The 21,717-nt window shown below is 37.7% G+C and overlaps 4 protein-coding genes across 5 annotated transcripts in view; 3 read left to right on the top strand and 1 right to left on the bottom strand.

Annotated features, from left to right (window-relative positions):
* The window catches only part of LOC145215564 (ubiquitin-ribosomal protein eS31 fusion protein), a 291,245-nt gene extending 283,155 nt beyond the window's left edge, over window positions 1-8,090 (top strand). The window contains exons 1-5 of one of the 2 annotated variants that reach the window (XM_080084278.1): window positions 6,036-6,113; window positions 6,347-6,403; window positions 6,813-6,867; window positions 7,070-7,287; window positions 7,725-8,090. In XM_080084278.1, coding sequence (XP_079940404.1) covers window positions 6,356-6,403; window positions 6,813-6,867; window positions 7,070-7,287; window positions 7,725-7,874 — 471 coding nt within the window. In that variant the 5' untranslated portion in view covers window positions 6,036-6,113; window positions 6,347-6,355 and the 3' untranslated portion in view covers window positions 7,875-8,090. Of the gene's footprint in view, window positions 1-6,035; window positions 6,114-6,344; window positions 6,404-6,812; window positions 6,868-7,069; window positions 7,288-7,724 lie in introns of those variants that run through there. The other variant, XM_080084279.1, reaches the window with a different exon arrangement.
* On the top strand, window positions 2,547-5,084 carry LOC145215563 (apoptosis regulatory protein Siva-like). Its single transcript, XM_080084277.1, has 5 exons — window positions 2,547-3,002; window positions 3,359-3,494; window positions 3,827-4,018; window positions 4,240-4,375; window positions 4,930-5,084. Exons 2-5 carry the CDS (start codon window positions 3,377-3,379, stop codon window positions 4,976-4,978), a joined length of 495 nt encoding a protein of 164 aa, XP_079940403.1. The 5' UTR covers window positions 2,547-3,002; window positions 3,359-3,376; the 3' UTR covers window positions 4,979-5,084.
* Window positions 8,091-8,856: 766 nt separating the features above from the next.
* Window positions 8,857-10,666, bottom strand: LOC145215567 (CDP-diacylglycerol--inositol 3-phosphatidyltransferase-like). The gene is made up of 3 exons (XM_080084281.1): window positions 10,554-10,666; window positions 9,779-9,860; window positions 8,857-9,218 (listed from the first exon to the last, which is right to left on the bottom strand). Exons 1-3 carry the CDS (start codon window positions 10,617-10,619, stop codon window positions 9,076-9,078), a joined length of 291 nt encoding a protein of 96 aa, XP_079940407.1. The 5' UTR covers window positions 10,620-10,666; the 3' UTR covers window positions 8,857-9,075.
* Window positions 10,667-14,349: 3,683 nt separating this feature from the next.
* LOC145214925 (polyunsaturated fatty acid 5-lipoxygenase-like) lies at window positions 14,350-21,440 on the top strand. Its single transcript, XM_080083549.1, has 14 exons — window positions 14,350-14,552; window positions 14,797-14,980; window positions 15,393-15,527; window positions 15,898-16,020; window positions 16,223-16,345; window positions 16,471-16,558; window positions 16,862-17,018; window positions 17,329-17,589; window positions 18,024-18,216; window positions 18,941-19,149; window positions 19,406-19,490; window positions 19,809-19,981; window positions 20,058-20,156; window positions 20,689-21,440. The coding sequence occupies exons 1-14, from the start codon at window positions 14,448-14,450 to the stop codon at window positions 20,866-20,868; spliced, it is 2,115 nt and encodes a 704-aa protein (XP_079939675.1). The 5' UTR covers window positions 14,350-14,447; the 3' UTR covers window positions 20,869-21,440.
* Window positions 21,441-21,717: the final 277 nt, after the last annotated feature.

Below are 21,717 nucleotides of genomic sequence, written 5' to 3'. Positions count from 1 at the left end.
TTCTGCTAAGGGATAGGCCTTACCGCAGAGAAATTTCAGCATATAATATCCTGACCGTTGTAAGGGCGGGGCATGGGCGTGACCGCGCAGTTGTAAACTGCACGAGGTGTTCACGTGGATTTGTGTGGCAAAATGTCGGGCATGGGAATTAGGCATAACATGGGAATTAGGCATAGATGTTAGAACATGTCCAAAGAAAATTATGTTTCAAAGCTTTCAAGATCCTACAACGCGACACAAACCTTAAACCACGGACCACTGCCCGAAAACCGTTCGATTAAAATCTGAATGCTTTCAGCTCCCAGCGGGTCCGAGACAGACCGCACAATGCCGCAATTCAATACAACAATGGAGGCCTCAAAAATCCGGGCGAGCATTTGATGAAACCAGCAGACGACAAGGGGAGGATTGCAAATGTCACAGTAGGCAGATACGGCGTCTGTCGTCCAAAAGACGTACCACAGCCGGCAAGCCCCAACCGAGGGCGAGTTTGTCCTTTTAACGTCTCATTCGGACTTGAACTCGTAAAACGCACGACCTCCCGCAGTGTCACGTGACCAACCAACCGCTGTGTCTTGCCGAGGGCTGGCAACCGAAAGAATGCGGTTACCTTGCAGCGGCGGCGGTTTCTCAATTGTTTGGCGACTGCGGCGCGGTTATTGTGCCACAATTGTCTTGTTTGTGCTAAAAGCGAGTCACAAGACGTTTTTTACACTTCACTAATATACAAGTCAAAAACCGGTCACGGTCTGAAGCAGAATGATTGCTCGTGAACGAGGCTTTACAGTTCCGCGACGGGCATTCCTATGGGAGTTTTTCAAGTATATTGCGTCAATAACAAAATCCCATCAAACAAACGCTTGAATCACAAAGCTCGAAAGTACGAGGTCTGAGGCAAATCCTAGTTATTAAGTCGCTTCGGCCGACTGCGCTGGTATTATTTGTCACAAGGCGTTTTATCAAATTACATGCCTTGGCGTGTACAAGCAGTTCTGCCAGCAGCACGACCACCATCCAGCCATTCTCTCTGAGACTGCTGTTCAATGTTCCACTCCCAACCGCGGGGTGCTTAACTAATTGCACACGAAAAGCCACTTATGCTTGGGAATTGTTGCCTCAGCTTCTGTTTGTGTTCAGCTTGGTATGACTATACTATACCACAGTACAGAAGAACCGTATGGATATATTGGTGAAGTGGTTCAACTTGTAAGTTCTACACTCTATAGCAAGGTCTTCAACATTTTGACCCAACAAAAATATAAAAGAAATGACTTTGAAAAACTCAACTTAACTCAACTTGTCGAAACTTGTTTCATGCTTAAAGTTTCTAACAAGACCTGCACTATAGCAATACAGTACGGGTCGATGGTTTACGTATTGCATTTCTGCCTGCCTCTACATGTACAACCTATACAATACAATGTAAAGATCTTACACTTATCGACTGTGTGACAATATGTTTCAGCCTGACTTTTACAAAACAAAACCTTACAAGCAGCAAACAGTTTTTCTGGTTACATTCAGATACGTTCGCCTGTACTAAACCGTTGTTTGCGAGACCGTTTTACAACAGGGCTTGTTCTTACTAGCTGGCTGTTTTCTACATGACTCTCTCGTCGTTTTCCAGGCGGCCGTCTGTCATCTATCAAAACAGGTCTGGCGTCTAAGTACACGGTGACGGGCAGCGACTTGAGCTAGACGACACGCAGCATTCAGCTCACTGACACCTTCATATACCTTGCGACGCCTTCCCGCACACTAAAAAGACATCGCACCGTTGCCCAAGTGTCAAATCCCAAAGTGGCGCGACGACCCAGCGATCCCGAAGCCCCGGCGCGACTGACGCGCGAAGAAAGATAAGCGCTATCCCGTGGCCCGCGGCAAGCAGAAGCGCTTATTTATCGCCCGTCGCATCGTCAAAGTAAACGAGCTTCAAATTTGCGCGACGACCTGCGACGCCGAGCGCTCGGTCACGGTTTTGTCCCGATGCTGTTGTGGTAAAAAGATGGACTATGTATTTTTTTAGTCTTCTTTGCACTTTGCACTTGTGCATAGGGTAGCTGATAATATATTTTGTAGCTCTAGAGCGCAGGTCCGAGGCAAACCCATCCAAAAACAAACCAATTGTTTGTCATACGTTTTATTTCACAAATTTCGAATTAAACTCGGTCTACTAGTCATCGTTGCAAAAAAGTTTATTGAGGCCGTTTAAAAATGACAAGCCTCGTTACCACCATTCGTCAAACTTAATTTGCAGCGCTATCAAACCTTCGCTAAGTTCAAGTCTGTCAACCATACTAGTCTGAGGGTAACGAGTTTTCTTTCGACCGAATGACTTGCAGATGATTCTTTGATACGACAAGTTCGACTGAAGACAGGAATGACCAATCAAACACAATCAACTCAATAAATATCTTAATCAGTTGTTTGCACAATGTTATGTTTAATCAACACGCTCAGAAAACAAAGATTTCATAAGCAAGACAAAGAAACTACGAGTAAACTTTACAGTAGGCTAGTTAATTTTTATTTTGTGTTGGTTGATTTGTACCATTTCTTAGAAACCTAATCAACCGTATGCTCGATGCCAAACACAAGAAATTAAATCTGAATCAAGCTCAAATGCAAATATTCCACAGTGAAATGAAACAAGTCGGATGGTTATACTTTGCGAATCTAGCCAAAAAATGTCCAATTATATATTATTAGTTACGTACTGCACTGAACCTGGTTTTCTGCTGACAACAGACACAAGAAAAAAATCATTTCCGATATCTTTTACAATTGACTTGAATTGAATAGGAGATGAGATGATGACAAAATTTTACCCAATTGCGCCAGTCCGATCGATGGAAGGCTCTTAGGACCGCCTGCTTTGCGAGACACTATACAAAATTTGCCAATGTTCAGCTCTTTTGACCGTGCTGAAATGAAGGCTTTGGCTCATACTGTTGCCAAAGCCCTTGTCAGTGTCATCATGACAGCTGCCGAACTTGAATACCGTAAGTGTTCGCAAAATAACACTTGTTATTCAGTTGGATCGTAGCGAGGATACAAATTTGTTAAATGTTATGGTGGTTATTTCTTTGTCTAAGCACTTTTTTGAATTTTATTATAAATTGTTTAAACACTACAAATAATATACAAGAATACAACTATTATGTTTGCAAATTGTAAACAAAAAATCTTTGTGGAAAATAAGTAAACAGGACTTACATGGGCTACGTCAAAGACTGATAGTGTCAGAGATTGTTTTTACGCGACCAAAACAAGTTCCTAAAGAGTGCAGCAAGATTTGGAATTTTGAAAATCGGCGTATTGTGCAGTTCATAGAGCAGTACTTTTTTGTTTTCAATAGTTTAAACAAAACTCAGAGATGACGAAAAGGCAAAATCCTTGGAGTGAAGACACGCCAATGCAAATGAAAACACACATCAGTACAAAAGAAGTTGCTAATGGAATTGATGGAGCAAGTTACAAATATGCTATTCTAGGTTGGTTCTTGTGGTTGTGAACTTATGCACATAAACGTATCAATTTGATTCAAAACTAAGCAGGTGCCAAATCGTTTGTGCAATATGTGTCAATTTTCAATTTTATCTTGGTCTTTGTACAGGGGAATACAGCAGGCCTTGTTTTTTTATTTAGATAAGGTTTTCTTCTTTTTCTCTTGTACATGTAGACGAACTTCTAGGTTATAACTAAATTGCAATTGATTTTGTTTGTAATATATTGACAAAATGATTTTTAATTTTGGTAAAGAATGCATACTGTGATCGGTATAATTTGATAAGACTTACAAAACCGGAATGCTTTATTTTTCTAGATCACACACGACAGCTTTTGTTGAATGGAGCCAAGCAGTTTTACTCCAAAATTGAACAAGATGAACAAAATGTTCTAAACAATAATGATGATAATATTGAATCATGTGAAAAACACCAACAAAAAAGTATTATTGAGTTTTTCAGCAAAGGAAATAAACCACATAACCAGAAGCAAATTCATCCTAAAACAGGTAAAAACGTACATAACTTGCAGACAGTACACACTGTTTCTACCTATAAGATCTCATCAGTGCAACTAGTGACAAGATATAGGCAATATTGGCTATAGTAGTCATAAGACCTTATTTGTCAAAACAGTGTCTGCAGCTCACTTATCATTTATTGGCTTGTGGTAAAGTTGTACAAGTTTGAATGACATTTTTGTGATTGCTTTCTTTACCCTTTTGTGCAGTTCAACTACCCAATGCATGCAGTCATCTATCTCCAACATCCAATTGTGAATTTTGCCTGAATAGCATTTGCCAAAGTTGTGGCAGAACATGCGCCAGTTGTGACAAACAGTATTGTTCAAATTGTTCCATTCTCAGGTATGATTCTGACAAGATCCCAATTTGCAAATTTTTCTAATAAAAATATGTCTTGTTTATTTTTCTTGTAAAAATGTATTCTTAAATAGCACACTGGTTAACACTGATCAAACTGCATCACAAACTATATGAAAACTAAATTATCATTGCACTTAAACCTATTTGCTTCCTTACTGCAGTGGTTCTCAAACTGTGATATACATACCACTAGTGGCATGTCAGGGCTTTACTGGTACGCGATTATCTTTCTGCTATATATACTTAATTTAAGCCACATCAAGAATTGCTGCGCAACTGACCCAACTGATCAGTCCTGGTTTTGGCAGAACCTGTGTTGTATACGTTTTTTAAGGAATTGCTAACATGCTGGTTTTATAAGTAAGCTCCAGTAGTCAAAAATAACTGTTGATCTACCCTTTAAACAAGATTTAGGTGGTATGCAGCAATGGAAAAAGTCACCACAACAATCAGTATAAGTTTGAGAACCACTGCCCTAGTTTGAAACTCTTTTTGACAACTAGCAAAATTATGCAACTAAATTCCTTTTTTTGCAGCTATGAAGGCTCAACAGAAAGTGCTTTGTGTTTTTCCTGCAAAACATGAGTGGGTTTGAAAAAAAACTGCCTTCCTTTTTGATTTTTTCTATCATGTCAATCATTTTTGAGTTTTTGTACTTTTTGCTTGATAAAATATATTTGCATTTTGTAAACATTGTTAGTTTATTGTTGTCTGTCAGTTGTCACTAAGTTTGTCGATCACAGGAAACACCAGGACAATGGGGGCATTACATATTTTACCTCCCAATCACATACACTGCTATACCGCTGTGAACCTTCACGTTTTTAGTTTGGGAATTGTATTACATTATCGGAGACAGTTATCTTTAAACCAGGGTCATTACATTTTAAAAGATTTTAGTAAATATTCCACCCGAAATGTGTGCTTATTAAAAATAGAAGGTCCATAATGGGTTATTAGTTATTACTTTAACTCATTTTACTGGCTCTGTTCAAACAAAGGTTAAGAGCAACTGCTCTGATCAGTCCCCAAATTTAGAAGTGATTTGGGATCATACAATCTTTATACGATTACCGTAGTAAGTATAATATAAAATATATTTCTAGCATATTTCTGTCTACTAGAAAAGGATAACATTTAAAAGCTCTTTTAACAAGAAACGCATTCCATCTTTCAATTCTTACATAGTATACCACCCGATCCGTCAATCGAGGACTTCCAGACGGATCGGGTGAGTATACCGGTAACAATTTGCCCACATCTGTTACGTACGTTGATAACTGTGCCCAACAGAATGTATGTCGACGTATAATCTGTACATGCAAACAAGTTTTGAAACCTAAATAAACAAGTTGGAGTGTAGAAATAATATCGATATAAAATTATAATGTAAGCCTCACCCGATTGTAAGCCGCACAAACGGCAGGTAAAAAAACAATATAAACCGCGGCTTACAATCGAGTAAATACGGTATACGAGAGGCATTTTTATTTCCACGTGTAGAAAGAACTCGTAAGTAACAACGAAAAGGTTGTTTGATTGGATTGTTCGTAAAATTGCCATCAATCGACACAAATTTAACCATAAGATGTAACAGTATAGAAATCTTATTAGAAAATTCTTTTTTCGCGCAAACAAAACGCCTGAACCGTTGTGAGCCCAGGAGCAACGAGAAAAAAATTGCACACGAGGCAAGTCTTTTCGATCATTGTCGGTGGAGGTAGGTCGTGTTTTTTTGGGGGGTCGAAATTTTTGAATTTTCTTATTTTTTTAAGTTTTAAAAAGTTACACTTTTGTTGCAAACTGTAAATTCGCCTTATCCAACGAAGTTTATTGTAAATAATACTATGCGAGACCTGCTCTTTGCAGTTATAAGCTTCAAAGATTTGTTGAGTGGTTTCTGTTACATGACATGTCTAGGTTTTCACAAACTGAGGATGATATGTTTTACAGAAAACCACAATGCAGATCTTTGTGAAAACCCTAACAGGGAAAACAATTACACTTGAGGTAAAAGTCAAAATTATTTGACTGTTAAGTTGTTAACAGATAACTGTACAAGCCCATTATAAATTTTGCCTAATTAAAGATTTGATTATTAAACAAATTACACTACTAAATAGTTGTAATGTCAAATAATTACTAAGCTCTTTATAAATTGACTTTTATGTTGTATGCAACTCACTGTTTAAAAAGTTTAATAGACTATTATACTCTGTATCTGCATTATTGCAATGATGAAATCGCATGTGGGTTTACATGAGATGACTTTTGTCATCTGTGTTTAGAACCGCCATCCGCTGAGCAATAACAGAATACATTGAATTAGTCCAATAACTCCCAAGTCCCAATGTACAATCATCAACCCTATTTGAAAAAAGACTGCACATTAACAGCATTGTAATTTGAATATGCATAGGTTGAAGCCTCCGACTCTATTGAAAATGTGAAAGCCAAAATCCAAGATAAGGAAGGTAGGTTATAAGTTATAACATTAATGTTCGTTGGGATTTTAACCAGACATGCATTGCCATGATGCTAAACTTAGGACACCATATGAATGGAAAAGATTTCCGACTTGTTTATTTAATACTGAAAATCTGAGCAATGTTGTCTTATAGCTGCAACTTATGTACTAGCTCCTGGTTTCTATAAACAGTGGTTAAACCTTTACAGGAATTCCACCTGACCAACAGAGGTTGATTTTTGCTGGTAAACAGCTTGAAGATGGACGTACTTTGAGTGACTACAACATACAGAAGGAGTCCACTCTTCACTTGGTGCTTCGTTTGAGGGGTGGTGCCAAGAAGCGTAAGAAGAAGAATTACACCACACCCAAGAAGATAAAGCACAAGAGGGTGAAGGTCAAGCTTGCAACCTTGAAATACTACAAGGTATGAATCAAAACTGGTACCAGGGAACTTTTTGAAATGATTTTGTGCTGTTTGTAAGAGCTGGTGTGATTTGGGCATGCATTCTGCTGTGATGAAAATATCACTCGCCGTACTGAAAAGATGTGAATGATTAGTGTTCTGAGCAAATGCATGCTTAACTGTAGGCGGTGGTGCATTTTCTGCAGCCATACAATGTGAATATTGCATACATGTTTAACCTGGATTGGCATCTCGTTGATGATAAAAGAGGGCTTCAGCCAAATATTTGTTTTCTCAATGGGACTTTGCCAGTCTTAGAACAGTTTTTGGCATACTTTTATTTTATGATGCACTCAATAATAATCTTAGATAGTAAAAAGAAATTTCGATTGAAAAATATTTTTGTTGGGTGGTTGTCGACTTTCATAACCTTTCACTTTAATAACATTTTCTTGTAGGTTGACGAAAATGGAAAAATCACAAGATTGAGGCGTGAATGCCCAACACCAGAATGTGGTGCTGGTGTTTTCATGGCTTCCCATTTTGACAGACAATATTGTGGAAAATGCGGTCTTACTTATGTCTTCAAGGGAGAAGGTGACAAGTAAATTGCAAGCACTTGGATGTTTTCAAAATAAAATGTTCACCAAAAGTTTTGTTGTACTGGATTTGTTGAGATGCAAGCTACTGACTTTTGTAATTTCTGTCAATAACTTTTTTGTGCTCAAGCGATGATGAAAACTTATCACTCGCCGTTCTGAAACGCAATGTGTGGATTAGTGTTTCTGAGCTTGATGCACGAGAATAAAATATTTTTGATTAAACGTTATTGTTTTAATGACATTATCAGAGAGGTAGACTAGCCCCTTCTCAGTGAAAAAAGGTGATGGCTCGACCTTGTCGCTGATATAGTGAAAACAGGACTGGCTGTTAAACAAAAATTTCGGAGCTTGATTTTGAATGCGAGTGTGAAGGACAGTAGTATTTTCTACGATGGGCTCTTGCAGCGACAATGTGTAATTTTCAAAAGCAAATTTTAATGTCGAATCATTGGCCCAGAAGAGACTGAAATTTTGTAGCAAACTTTAATATCAAAGCAAGGTTGAGTTAATCTCATGTGCTAGTTTGCTTCCTTTTGCATAGCGGTCAGTCCCGTAAGCACAAAATATTAAGCAATGACGTCATCAACCTTTAAAGTCCTTATTTGGTACAGTGACATTGTAATGAAATCATGCCATAAACATCTTTTCAGGCGATGTCAGCATTTTTTGCCAGTGGTAACGATTTAAAAGTGGCCGTTTCATCAACATTATGCCCACCAGTACAGTGGTGTGGTGATACGCTCTGGTAAAGGAGCGCGTGCCCGTACCTCTGCTTTCTTTGCGTCCAGTACTGTCATCCTTTTTAATTGTGTTGTTTATAAATGCCCAGGTGGCTTTTGAGCAATAGCATTGTGTTGGATGCAATTTATGCTTTCTGATTAAAGTGGCGGTTTCCATGCGTCGTTTAAAACGATTCTTGTACCCGAATGATCTGTGGTCCGAAAAACAATTAGGCTGACAAATCTAGCTTTTAATGTAACGAGTCAACAATACACGAGCAGTGCACACTGCTGCAAAACAAACTGTATTTACAAACAAATAGGAATTCAATAGAAACTAATACAATATTCGTGGCCCGAGTTTTTGCGAAACCTAATCTCACAGGGCATATTTTCAAATCTAAACCACACGGTGCCTTTATTGCTAAATAAAAATGTATATTGTCCAAAGCCGTAAATGATTCCATTGGCCTATTCAGTTGAAGTTGTCACTGCTTTGCCTTAGCATCAAACTTGGCTAGACGAATCGTAGCACTAACGATTTGTGCGAATCCAATCAAAGTCCGCACGACAAAAATGGGAAGCATTGCCATAAACGAAAGTCGGATGAGACCAACGTTGGTACCTGGAACTTTAAAAACAACAGCTTACTAGCATGTTAACATGTTTAAACTCTTTATCGGACTACACGAAAGGTTACAAAATGTTAGGCCGCGTGCACGCGTTATAGGTGGATTTGCCTGAAAGGCTGTGTTATATATTTCAAAAACTTACAAACAAAATTTGACATACCTTATTTGTATGTCGCGACTCGTATACTTTTATAAATACATTTTGTGGGGCTTACATTTCAATTATACCGATATTATATCCAAACTTATTTTTTGACTAATTTGGCGTCCAAATTTGTTTTGCAATTAAGGTCAGCTTGTATTAATTTCTTTACACCTTAACATGCTGCTTCCAATCGAGTAAATACGGTTCAACTACAAGAGGGCTATGTAGGTACGTTAAAAATGCACAAAATAACCTTTTAATTAGGCGTTGACTGTAGGCTATTGCATTATTCCACGCCCCAACATTAACAACGAAATCAAGGGTTAGGGCTAAGCTATAGTCTGATCACTTGGTGTTGTATTTGACTGCACGAAAACTAGTTGAGGAATAACCGAATTTTGGCCTACCACTTACCAATTGATCCCTCGGTGAAATGTAGAAGGTAAAGGAGAATGAAGAATAGCTCTGATCCGAACCACCAAATGCTAAATATAGGCTGTGGAAACGTAAAATTCGAGTAACTTTACCAGTCCATTGTTTTTCATTATAAATCATACTTTAGCCCAGGGGTGGGGAACCTTTTTGTTTATAAAGGCCACTAAACAATTTATTAATAGTCGTTTAGGCCGCATGGACTATTTCCTAGGCCAAGGATACTGGTGTTCAAACTTAGTGACGTACAGAATGGTCGTTTTGCTATTCCCTTGTAGAGTTGTAGCACTTACGGCCCAAGCTAAATATAATTCCTTACTACATTTCAACCTTAACTACAACATTCAGGATTTTTTGAACCTAGAAACTCGGTTGTTTACAAATATCAATGATCTAAGAGCACCTTGTGACATCACAGACAAGTTTAAGACATTCGATTATGTGCAAAAAATTGTTCTTTTGCAACACAAGTAAGATTGTAGAATCTTGGGCTCTTTGTAGTACTACGGAAATCGCCATCTAAACCACTATGGGATCCGTTTGGGTCTAATTTGAAAACTGCTGCCTTAGAACCAATCAAATAGTAATGAGGAATAAAGATCGAAAAATACGTTGCTGTCTACTTTTTAGCGCCCGGTGCAGTTTGTAATTTCAACATCCTAAAATATATTTTAACATCGAAGGCCGCACTTTGTGCCCTAAAAGGCCGCAGGTTCCCCACCCCTGCTTTAGCCTAACAACAGATAAGGCTATTCACCTCAGTGTATGCCCACGCCAGAATAAGATGATTCTTTTCTTTGCCTGATGTAAATTTGTAGCCCATTAGTGTAGAAGCATGCAAATGCACCCAAGAAGCAGCGAACTCGTTGAACGCCCTGTTATCATGAATATATTTCATTAAGGAAAAATTGATGCCATTTTTGGGCGACGATTACTGTATTAGTACATATTTTTATAGTTTTTTAACTATAGTTCCTTATATAGTTACTATAGTAACTTATATATTCAAATCCAGCTCCATCAAATATTTTTGGCACTAATGTATTTCATGAAACACTGCTTGGTGCATCCGTTTTTAGATTTTAACCCGGACTTGCCATAGTTGCATGAAAAATGTATAGTCGGGAAAATATTGGGAGATTTGTATGATGAAGCCAACGTTTCCGAATCTGTCCAGTACGATGTCAAGCAGTTCTCCGTACTTTGAACACTGAAAGTAATTGATTATACATTTATGCTTTACTCAGTGGTTGCTCTGCACTCAATATACCTTTTCCTGTTGTTCTGCTATACCCATCATTTTTATCGGGAACCGAGCATTCGAAGGTAGAGCTATTAACACCATATACCTCACGGGAGATCCACATTTAGCTAATTTTCGATAAGTGGCGTAAAGAGCTGAATTATTTAATTTGCGCCTAAAGAGGGATTGGGAAATAAGTTTTGAAAACTTTACGTCAGTAACTAAGTTATTTTGCTAGTTTTATTGAATTTTAAATGCAAAAACCTTACCACGACCCTTATAGCCGTAACCGTGAGCATTTTTAAAGATATAACGTTTTAAATGTAAAAACTGCTCTTTGCGCCACCTATCGAAAATTAGCTAAATCTGGATCTTCCGTGAGGTATGGTGTTCATAGATTTTCCGCATTCAAAAAGGATAGTAACCACGTGGTATGAACATATAAATTTACAGGCCAATAGAGTACATCAATAGCGTATTTGCGCACACTGACTAGTTGCAATTATTCAATCACTCCAGTCGTGTGACTTTTTCTTTTTTGCCTGTTAAATTTTATTTGTGAACCCGGGTGGCTGACTTGATAACCTTCGCCATCCGTCAGTTGCCTCAGCCTACCCAGTGTATCCTATTTGCATTTAATAACCGCATTACCTACGCAAACGCTAATAAAAATAATGGTGATGTGACAAGAGGCTTTAAATTTCAGTTATTGGCGTAAATTGTCGTTAAGCCACTGGAAGTAAAAAAGTTAAAGAAATAACACTAGCCTGATCAAAATGTCTTGCAACTCTCCCATCCACGCAGTCAAGAAGTATGTTTGCAATAAACGTAATTGTAGCGAAGATGTAGTTTGTCGACATATACCAGAACGTCACCAGAATTAAAACAAACCGAAGGTAGCCTTAAACATAGAATCATACACAAGGATTTACCATTACAGTAAAATCATGCACAAATTAACTTAAATGTTTTGTACACTCTGCTTCAAAGGCACGTTTTTTTGTAATTTGCTTATTAATTTAATGATAATCCGATTTTTCTATAACCAATTTAAAAGCGACATGCCTTTGTGGCATTAGCGTTTGGAAGTTAGCTTTAACCACAAAAGAACCGGATCCGAACCGGGCCAGAACCCGAAAGTGTACACCGCCCGAATACCGGCTCAAAACGTTTTTTTTTTTTTCATGTAAAAACAAGCCCGAAAGTTTTTAAAATGACGGCACAAATCAAGTCAATTGCGAAGTCTGGCGCAAATCAAGCACGTTTTGTTGGAAGTCTGAACACGGCCCAAAAAGTCCGGCACGACTTTGCTCTAAATGAACATTTGTACGAAGATTATGGAAAGAAAACCAAGCTATAAGACACTAGTTTAAATCCACACCACTTACCTATAATATTCGGCCAGTACAGAATAACCTCGGTTGCCGTTTTGACTTCTTTGGCAGGCATAGCGACAAAAATCGTTGAACAACTAATTCATTTTAGCGCTAGCCTAAATTACCAAAAATACAGCTTTAACATAAATAACAACAACCGTTGTAGAAAAAGGAAATTGTCTGCGTCACAAAGAGCGTTGTCGGCTTTAATGAATCAAAATAACATCCGCGACGCTCTATTCAAAACAGAAAACAAGCATTACTTTTGACCACAGATATTTTCATTGTACTTGCACTACACATCAACTGCAAAATGGTCCAGGGCGCTACAAAGCATCCTGGTTCGAACCCTGTAAAAAATAACAATTTTTTGTTTCATTTTCACAACATTTAACTATAAATGATTTTGGATTTTGGATTTTTGTTTGAACGGCAAAAATTACCAAAAATTGACGTATTAAGCTGTCACATAATTAAATCGATATTGTAAAACAAATGTGCCCGCATTGCAAATCAAACCAGTTTTTTAACTTAATCTGCGATCTGGCTCGAGTTTCCAGCCCGTAGCACAAAAACCTTTACATTATGACATGACACAAAAATGTTTAGGAATTAGGGCATAAGTATCCAATAAGCTGAACGTAATGTTTCTATGCTTTGCGTTCAATACAGAGTTGTAAACGGGCCTGAAACTAGACCCCGAACCCGGCCCGAAAGTTTGATTGACACACCTACACATTAAAACTTCAGGAAAGACCAAGACAATAAGCATAATAGACAATTGGCCTTGAACAAGGCGAGTTGTTTGACATTAGGTCGAGTCCAGCAGCTGGCTACTTAGAAACTTAAATTTATTCAAAAAATACTGACACAGAGTGTAACGTCAGTCCCGAATCAATCCCGTTTTTTAAGAAATCTAAGCCCGAACCCGGCCCGACTTACAACACTGCTTTGATACTTCTTGGTTCGGTCATTTGACGTTCTCTTTTACGTTGTCATTGCTTTGCCTTGGCATCAAATCACTTGTAATTTGTACGCACCCAACGGAATGTTCGAACGGAGAAGATTGGAAGCAATACAAACAACAACAGTCGGATGATACTACGATTGAAACCTGAAACTATGAAAACATCGGATATCCGAAAGCTATTTTCACTTCACTTTATAAAGAGGGAGATTCAAATTGCACCGTTTGACACAACGGCTAAACTAACGTGGCTTTTATTGAGATAAGTTAAGTGGGCGAAAAACTTTGTCCTACTATACATCAGACAAAGTTATTGTTCATTTATTTATGTTTGACAACACATGGTTAAATAATAGGCTGAAAGCCCGTTGCTTAACTCAATAACCACAATTGTTATTAGCGATTCTTTTTTTAGAACATAAAACTGGTTGTATTAGGTTTCTATTTGAACTTCACCAATTAAGCTAATCCTAAAGTGCGTTAGCGTTACTTTAAGTCGCACTTTGCAAACGTATAATCTCTCTTTCGCGCGCTCGGCATATGCGCTAATATTTTACACCATTACGCTTTCACAAATATACCACCTAAATACCAGATTATCCGCAACTTAGTGCTACGAAAGTAAGTTATATTTACACTCGCTGGTTTAAAGTAGCGCTAGTTGATTGTTTTCAAGGTATATATAACGCACAGTGTAAGGCACCAAATCACCAGTCGCAGCACTTGGAATCAGAAACAGGCTACGGAAGGGGTAGTACATCAGTTCACGTTGTAAAGCGTTGTAGTTTTTAGTTTCAGAAACAGTTGATAGATAGAGTCCTACAAAAAGTTTCGAAAACGGACTGCAAGGGTTTCATATCAACTGTGTATTGCATAAAGTTCCAATTATGCACAATTAGACTTCTGTATTATTGTGTACATGCAAGTGTTTTTTTAACCATAAGCAAAAAGCGTAACTTGAGAGATAATTGTTTTTACTATTTCAGACACAGCGTAAGTTCGTGAAAACCCACACTCTATCTTTACTTCTTTTCCGTTCTCATTTAACCCAAGTTTGAATTCAAAATGTTGGAAAACTTCCGCAACATCAAGTCGAACGCTATGCAGCATTTGATTCCTCCAAGTCCGTTTCGTGATGAAGGAAAGGTTGTTTACAGTATCACTGTCACGGTAAGTTTTCTATGACAATTTTAAAAAAAGTTTTCTTTACATCATATTCAACAGTGACTAAACCACATGTTGATGCTAAATGGCGTTTTCGGACAAAAAGCGAAATTTGCAACAGATATTGTTCCTAGTGACTAAATAAACAAATATGTCTTTCAAACCTATTTAACCATGATAAAAAGTCACTTCGTGTTAGTCAAGCCCACCTTTTAAATCTGTGGCGTAGTTACGTCTTCTTAATATTTAGACTGGTTCGATGAAATATGCCGGCACAGATTCAAATGTTTCGATCGCGATTACTGGCGCTAGCGGTGATAAGACGTCGCTGGCAAAACTCGATAATTCCTTCCATGACGATTTTGAACGGGGCCGAGTGGACCGCTTCAAGGTCAAGTTAGAGGACATTGGTCAGCCTGTCATTCTGACCATCAGTAAGTAACGTGAACAGTTTTGTGACACTATTGATTCAAAATTATTAGGACATCAAGTCATTCATTTTTGTGAATTGAAGATAAGTATATTTCGCCTATGCGGCTTTATAACCTTACTGAAGTATAATTTTATAAAACTAATTTGAAAAAGTGTAAATTACACATAAAATAATGTCTTATTTTTTGTAACTTAGTTACTGTTTTTTAAGAAGTTGCTGTCCTGTTGTACCCATCATATATCATCAAGTTACAGTTTATGTAACGACTTCATAATGGCAAAATTGTAACAAGTTTGTGTCTTGCCAAACATTGAAGCGTTCGATCGTGCCGTTTAAAAGACAAATTTTCCAAATTCAAACTCTTTACTTTCTCGTAAGATTTCTGCAATAGAAACATGTGCATTACGTTTCAGAATACGACGAATCGGGAATGTTCGCTGACTGGTATGTCGTGTCGGTGACGATCCAAAAAGGTGGTGACAGCGCCATTTACAGGTTTCCTATTAACATGTGGGTCACAGGCACGACCGATGTTGCTATCGGAACAGGTAAAATCTAATGTGACTGTGACAAGAAATTGCCCAAGTGGTTTAGTGCGCTTACGTCGCCTGTATACAGACATCTTGAAAAAAACTTAACGAAATTTGTCCTAGGGAGCGACCTGGGTTCCAACCACATGAAAAAACATGGTCTGTGACAAAACAACTTTAAGCATACATTAAATAACTCCGAAAGACTCGGAATTCTTTACGACCCGTGCAAAAACATTTAGACCAAAATTATTTCTTTTTAAAATATAAAAGCTTCCGTTTCCATTTACTGTATGTTTATTTGAGGAACAAGAAAGCCGATTGGTCTTGTTTACTGTTGATATTTGTTTACTTATTCTGTGTTCAAACAATCGGAACGACTTTGCAGCAAAGCTTCCTCAGCACGAGGAGAACCCTGTCCTCATTTCCCATCGAAAGAACGAACTCGCCATGAAAAAGCGCGACATCAAGTGGCGTTGTCAAGATGACGAGGAGGCTCAAGGGTTGCCAGGTATCAATCATGTGACGATTTATGAAAACACCCAATCCAAATGACCTTCTAGCTAATTTCAGTTGGGCTAAATATTTTTGTGCAAAAAATATGTACAAAACATTCTTACCAAAAATGGATTATTGGCACTTGTTATGCGTCCATTTACTGAAACATTTGTTTGTAATTTTACTTAAAATTGGCAACCAAACGTTTTTTGAAGGTTACATGGCCGGTGACTGTATGGAAGATTTGCCGCGTAACTTTCGGTTGGATGAAGGAATGATGAAGGAATTCGACGAATCCAGGAAGAATTCAAAGAATTATCTTTTTGATAAATTTCAAGGTATGCTGTTGCACAAACAAACATCTGCATTTTGTTGTTTGCCAACACTTACTAATTAATAGTAAAACCAGTTTTATTATAAACCTTTTTGATGTCCATACTAACCTGGTTTGTTTGCCGTTAAGGGGTTTTCGACAAATGTGAGAACCTGACAGAAATTAAGAACGTATTCACTCATCCCAAGCTCCCGAAGATTCCTGATTATCACCAGAAGTAAGAAACATTATATCTACATTTACCCTTTTTTAAGTGGCTACTAAAGTTCACATGAAAATTTCTAGTCAAATGAATAGAAAATTTTTTGTTTCTTTTGATATGATTGGCAAGTGCTTATTTGGTTCTGATAAAATCTTTTTCAAAACTGTTCGGTTAAATACAAGTACGTTGTGGTAATTGTCTGTGCTTAACCCCGCAATTTCCTTTATGTTTAATTGTTTAAGAAGTGATTGGCATTTCTTGTTTGAACACCAGTCATTGATATACCTTGTCATAAATGAATGTAACTATACCTTGTAGCTGGGAAAGAGATGAGGAGTTTGGGCGTCAGATCATGAACGGTTGCGATCCCACTGTGCTAAAGAGATGCGATGTTATTCCGAAGAAGTTTCCAGTGACCAACTCGATGGTGGGATCACTGCTCACGAGAGGCATGACGTTGGAAGAAGAAATAAAGGTGTTTAAATTAATCCACCAATCATTTACCCAAGAAAATTATTAAAAAAACACTTCATGCTCACAAAACTTCGCAGCTTTTCGACTGGTCTTTGCCAACTATTTTTACTCTTGCGTCGCCAAATAATCTCTAAATCTCCCTATGGGGTATAATAATGGCAATACGAGTAAGAACCTGATGCGTCATACTGAATTGCTCCATGAAGCTGGCCCTCTATCTGTGCTTACAGGGTTGAGTGCCAGTCTCGTTAAAAAACTTTTGCTGTATGAATAACATTTCGTCTTTAATCATCGTTTTTTCCTCTATACAGGATGGCAACATTTACATCGTAGACTTACAGATGTTGGAAGGGCTTCCTTGCGGCCGCAACCCTCTTAACAACTCTGTCTTCTTCTCTTGCACTCCAATGTGTTTGCTTTACGCGAACTATAAGAAGAACTTGGTACCAATCGCAATTCAGCTATGGCAGCGACCGGGCCCCAATAACTCGATTTGGACGCCCAATGACTCTGATTGTGACTGGATGATCGCAAAGATGTATTTTCGGAACGCTGAGAGCAACGTGCAGATGGTAAGGGTCGGATAAATTGCGCTGCTTGTATCTATAGTTTTGCACGCAAAGTAATAGTACAAGGCATTCCCAATTTTTGCAAAAAAACACTGTTTAATAGCTTCACGTAAATGTAGCCTACATCAAGCTCTTTTGGCAAACTGTGTACATTATACCTCAATCAAAATGGGCACGGAAAAGATTAAAATGTAGATCAGAAACCGAAATCCATTTGATTTGTCGGATAAACAAATAGCATTATTAAAAAAAGCATTTTTACCAACTTTTATGAAACCTAAAAATTCGTTGTAAATTCTCTGCTTATTGACCGTGAGTATCTGATCCTTTAGGCTTAGGGCCACAAACCTCGAGTTAGGATTCACTTCAATAAACTATAATAAAAACCAAAAGCAAGCCAAGATATCGCAACCAAAATCTCAATCTGTATTTCTTAGTTGGCAGAAAAAGTACTTCAGACTCATCTTGTTTTGGAGCCGTTTGCTTTGGGAATCAGTCGTTGTTTGTCTGCCAACCACCCAGTGCTGAAACTCCTTACCCCGCATCTTCGTTATGTTTGTGGTGGAAACATGGTTCTTCGAAAACAACTGCTGGCTAACGGCGGCGTACTGGACCGTCTCTTGTCGTTCGGTAAGGCATGGTGTAAAAAAATAAACGACTCGATTTTCGCCTGCCATGTATGGATTTGACATGCTTCTTATTTTTAACCGTTTTGGCAACTCTTTAACCTTGTAGTTTGTATTAAGTAAATATTCTCTCGCCCGGCGTTTGGCAGCTTGAGAAAGTTATGTCTGTTGACTAAAGACTTGACAAGAATAAACTGGCGTGTGGATTTACAAATTCAAATAGCACTAGAAAAAATAATAATTCAAAATAGAAAACAATGACTCATATAATATCAATGGTGTTAAGTTTATGTTACTCGAAACAATCGCACTATAACAATCACAAAGTCGGAAATATATTTGCGATGATCGAACGTTATGGGTCATAAAACTACAGAGGAAACTATGGATAGAGGTTAAACCCTCTTCATGTGACACAAGTCTAGTCATCTGCGTCGAAACCAATTTCATATATTTGGACGGAGTTAAACAAATTGTCGACTAAACTTATGCTCATTGTTATTCTTCACCTTGAAAATGTTAATCACCACAGGCCTTTTAAGGTTGAATAAAACAGGTTTGATTTGGACCTGACTGCACATTTCTTGTGCCATTATTTTGCCTTGATATTTCTTATTAATGGGTCCGATTTTGGATTTCTTTAAGTCGGATTCTAGTTTTTTTTGGTCGAGTTTTGGGCTTGTACTTTCGGGTCCCGTTTTGAAACCAAATATTTGTACTTTCTTCAGGTGGTGGTTCGCAGCAGCATATTCTGCAATCCGCTTTCCGTAACTTCGATTACGATCAACTCAACATTCGGAAACTGCTTGCCTCCAACGGCACCGACGACCGTTCCAAACTGCCGAGTTATTACTTCAGAGACGATGCCTTGATGCTGTGGGATTGTATTCGGCGCTTCACGGGCAAAATTATGGGAATATTTTACCAGGGAAACGAGGTATATCAGATTGAGTTTCATGTTGATAAACGCCAGCCGCGCAAAGGACGTAGCGACTTCCATGTTTGTTTAAACAAATAATTCCAAAAATAAAATGTTTAGTAAGTTAGCATAAATTTATTTTGGTCGAAACCTGTTTCCAATACCATAAAGCATAAATGACTTCAAAATAAAAAGTGTATAGTTTAAAAGTGGGGGAAAATGGCTATTTATATTGTGGGTAAAATGACTACTAAGTATTTGACTGTACCTGCAGGAAGTACAAGAGGACGAGGAACTCCAAAAATGTATTAAAGAAATTCGGAATGAAGGTTTTGCCTGGCAGGACGGAAAAGACAAAGGTAGCATTGGGAACTATAGTTTATCACATCCATGCGTATTCTAAGCGTTTTGATGTTGCGAAACCAGTCTGCAAAAAGAAATTATTGGTCAATCTTAACTTTGGGCGTACGTTTTACAGCTGACAATTTGATTTCAGAACAAACTCAAATTAAGCGTTTGCTTACAGCTTGTGTATTTTGTACATGCTTTGTTCTTTGAAAATCTGATTTAAATTGAGTAAAAGGCCTTTTAAGAGTGGCAAAAACTGAATCAAATGGAGTAAGACTGAAGCTTCTGGTCGCCTTCAAGCGATTGAAATTCTGTTGTTATGATTTCAGGTGTCCCAAACAGCTTTCTTACAGTGGATGAGCTGTGCGACTTTATGACATCAATCATTTTCACCGCTTCGTGTCGCTACGCAGCAGTGACAAACGGGATTTTTGACATCTGCATCAACGTTCCAAATGCTCCATTCAGCACCTCTTTGCCGCCGCCTATCGAGAAGGGCAAGGTTGAAATGCTTCAAATCTGTTGTGAGATATGAACTTCTGAACATAAATATAATGATTGTGTATTTACATTTCAAGGCCACTCATGATACTGTGATGCAAACCCTTCCAAGCAAACCACTCAGCTGTCTTCAAGCGTCAGTTTCTCACATCTTCTCCAAACAACCAGACGACCAGGTAAAATTGCAATGAAACATATTTGATTCCAATTTTTTTGAAACTATTTGTTTTTACCATTTCCATTCAATGTGAAGATGGGCATATGTTTCTGCCATTACCTGATAGCTTTAAAATATAAACAAGCCCAATACGAGGTTAATTTTACCATCATTACCCTGCTTGCAAAAACGCATACATATTAAAATGCACGTTAAATTAAAAAAAGCTCTGGCGACCCGCCAAAAACTACAAAAGTGAAAAAAAACTCATTTCGATATCCGAAACCAGCCTAATTCGGCTGGAAAACCGCTACACTGGCAACAATGGCCATCACCATAATACGATGTCAGAGCAATAAAAAGCCTAAAAGATCCCATTATTCGATGTAGCAGTTTTTTTGGTGAACATCCCCATTTAGAAATTACAGCCCCGTATTCCTAAAAAAAACTTCCTGGTCGAATTTGTTAAACTTCGGTATTTGATTCATCTAATCATCTTTATTTCTTTTACGGTAAAATTTATGTTGTTATTTACACTTTACTTATGACAGATCTACTTGGCTGACTACCCCACTAGTCTCTTCATTGAAGATTCTGCTCAGCGGGCTGTCGTGCATTTCAGAGACGAACTGCAACGTTTGTCGTCGGTTATGCGTTCCCGCAACGAAGCCACCAAGATAGCATACGACTATTTGCTGCCAGAAAAGATACCACTGGCTGTTTCCATCTGAGTAATAAGATTTGCTCAACAAAAAGAGCGATTGTGATGTTTATCCGATGTTTTGTCTTGAATGTAAACTCGTTTAATAGGGGAATTTAGCAAAATTTTAATATTACAACTTATAATAGGATTTTAATCTTCTTTTTAGTGTGTGGTGTCTAACAAATTATGATTGTCATATCTCTTATGATTTCTTATGCTTTACTGTAAACGAGTATTTCGACTTTCTAGACAAATTTGATACTTTCATTAGACTATAGAATAGCGAATTAGACAAAAAATAATTTTTGACCCGTGTTTTTGCAATCTCTTTAAATTAAAATCTGAAATGATCCTATCACTGTTGATGCTATATCTCTGTGTTTGAATGTGTTAATGTTGTCTCAAATTTAGTTTAATTAGTACTGCCCAAAAGCGTAAAATCACTCACGAGATTTCCATGAAAGTTTTGAACAAAATTTTGCGTTTTGATTAAAACTAATATTGTCATTAACCATCGGAAAATCGATTTGACAAACCATGTTGCTTTCACACACTTGTGTGCACAAATCGGTTCGGGACAATAAATATTTTAAACACACAGCTTCATAAACACAGTTTTAAATAGAAAGCCTTTTAACACTAAAAAAGGTATTGTCAAAAAATGTCAAATAATTTTATAGTGTTAAATACAGATAAAAATATCATAATGATACAACTTTACTAACTTATAGTTATTGGCTTCCCCGCGAACTATCGCAAATCAAAAAATATAAAACTTTTGAGCGATAACTTGCAGAACCTTGCTGTGCAAATGTCAGGAATGCATTTATACCCAGAAAACGTATGGCTTATGTACAAAGGTATATGGGCTAACCGG

This window comes from Phallusia mammillata, chromosome 2, assembly GCF_965637545.1.
Source record: "Phallusia mammillata chromosome 2, kaPhaMamm4.hap1.1, whole genome shotgun sequence".
Taxonomy (NCBI): domain Eukaryota; kingdom Metazoa; phylum Chordata; class Ascidiacea; order Phlebobranchia; family Ascidiidae; genus Phallusia; species Phallusia mammillata.
The sequence above is the reverse complement of the archived record's forward strand: the minus strand, read 5'-3'. Positions and strand labels throughout refer to the sequence as shown.

Excerpts from the sequence above, each read along its gene's own strand:
- LOC145215563 (XM_080084277.1), top strand. The coding sequence starts at position 3,377 with ATGACGAAAAGGCAAAATCCTTGGAGTGAAGACACGCCAATGCAAATG. Across the intron at positions 3,495-3,826 it reads TTACAAATATGCTATTCTAG|ATCACACACGACAGCTTTTG; the intron begins GTTGGTTCTTGT and ends TTATTTTTCTAG. Across the intron at positions 4,376-4,929 it reads TCAAATTGTTCCATTCTCAG|CTATGAAGGCTCAACAGAAA; the intron begins GTATGATTCTGA and ends CTTTTTTTGCAG.
- LOC145215567 (XM_080084281.1), bottom strand. The coding sequence starts at position 10,619 with ATGGGCTACAAATTTACATCAGGCAAAGAAAAGAATCATCTTATTCTG. Across the intron at positions 9,861-10,553 it reads TGGCGTGGGCATACACTGAG|CCTATATTTAGCATTTGGTG; the intron begins GTGAATAGCCTT and ends ACGTTTCCACAG. Across the intron at positions 9,219-9,778 it reads TTTCACCGAGGGATCAATTG|TTCCAGGTACCAACGTTGGT; the intron begins GTAAGTGGTAGG and ends TTGTTTTTAAAG.
- LOC145214925 (XM_080083549.1), top strand. The coding sequence starts at position 14,448 with ATGTTGGAAAACTTCCGCAACATCAAGTCGAACGCTATGCAGCATTTG. Across the intron at positions 16,346-16,470 it reads TCTTTTTGATAAATTTCAAG|GGGTTTTCGACAAATGTGAG; the intron begins GTATGCTGTTGC and ends TTTGCCGTTAAG. Across the intron at positions 19,150-19,405 it reads TATTTTACCAGGGAAACGAG|GAAGTACAAGAGGACGAGGA; the intron begins GTATATCAGATT and ends CTGTACCTGCAG.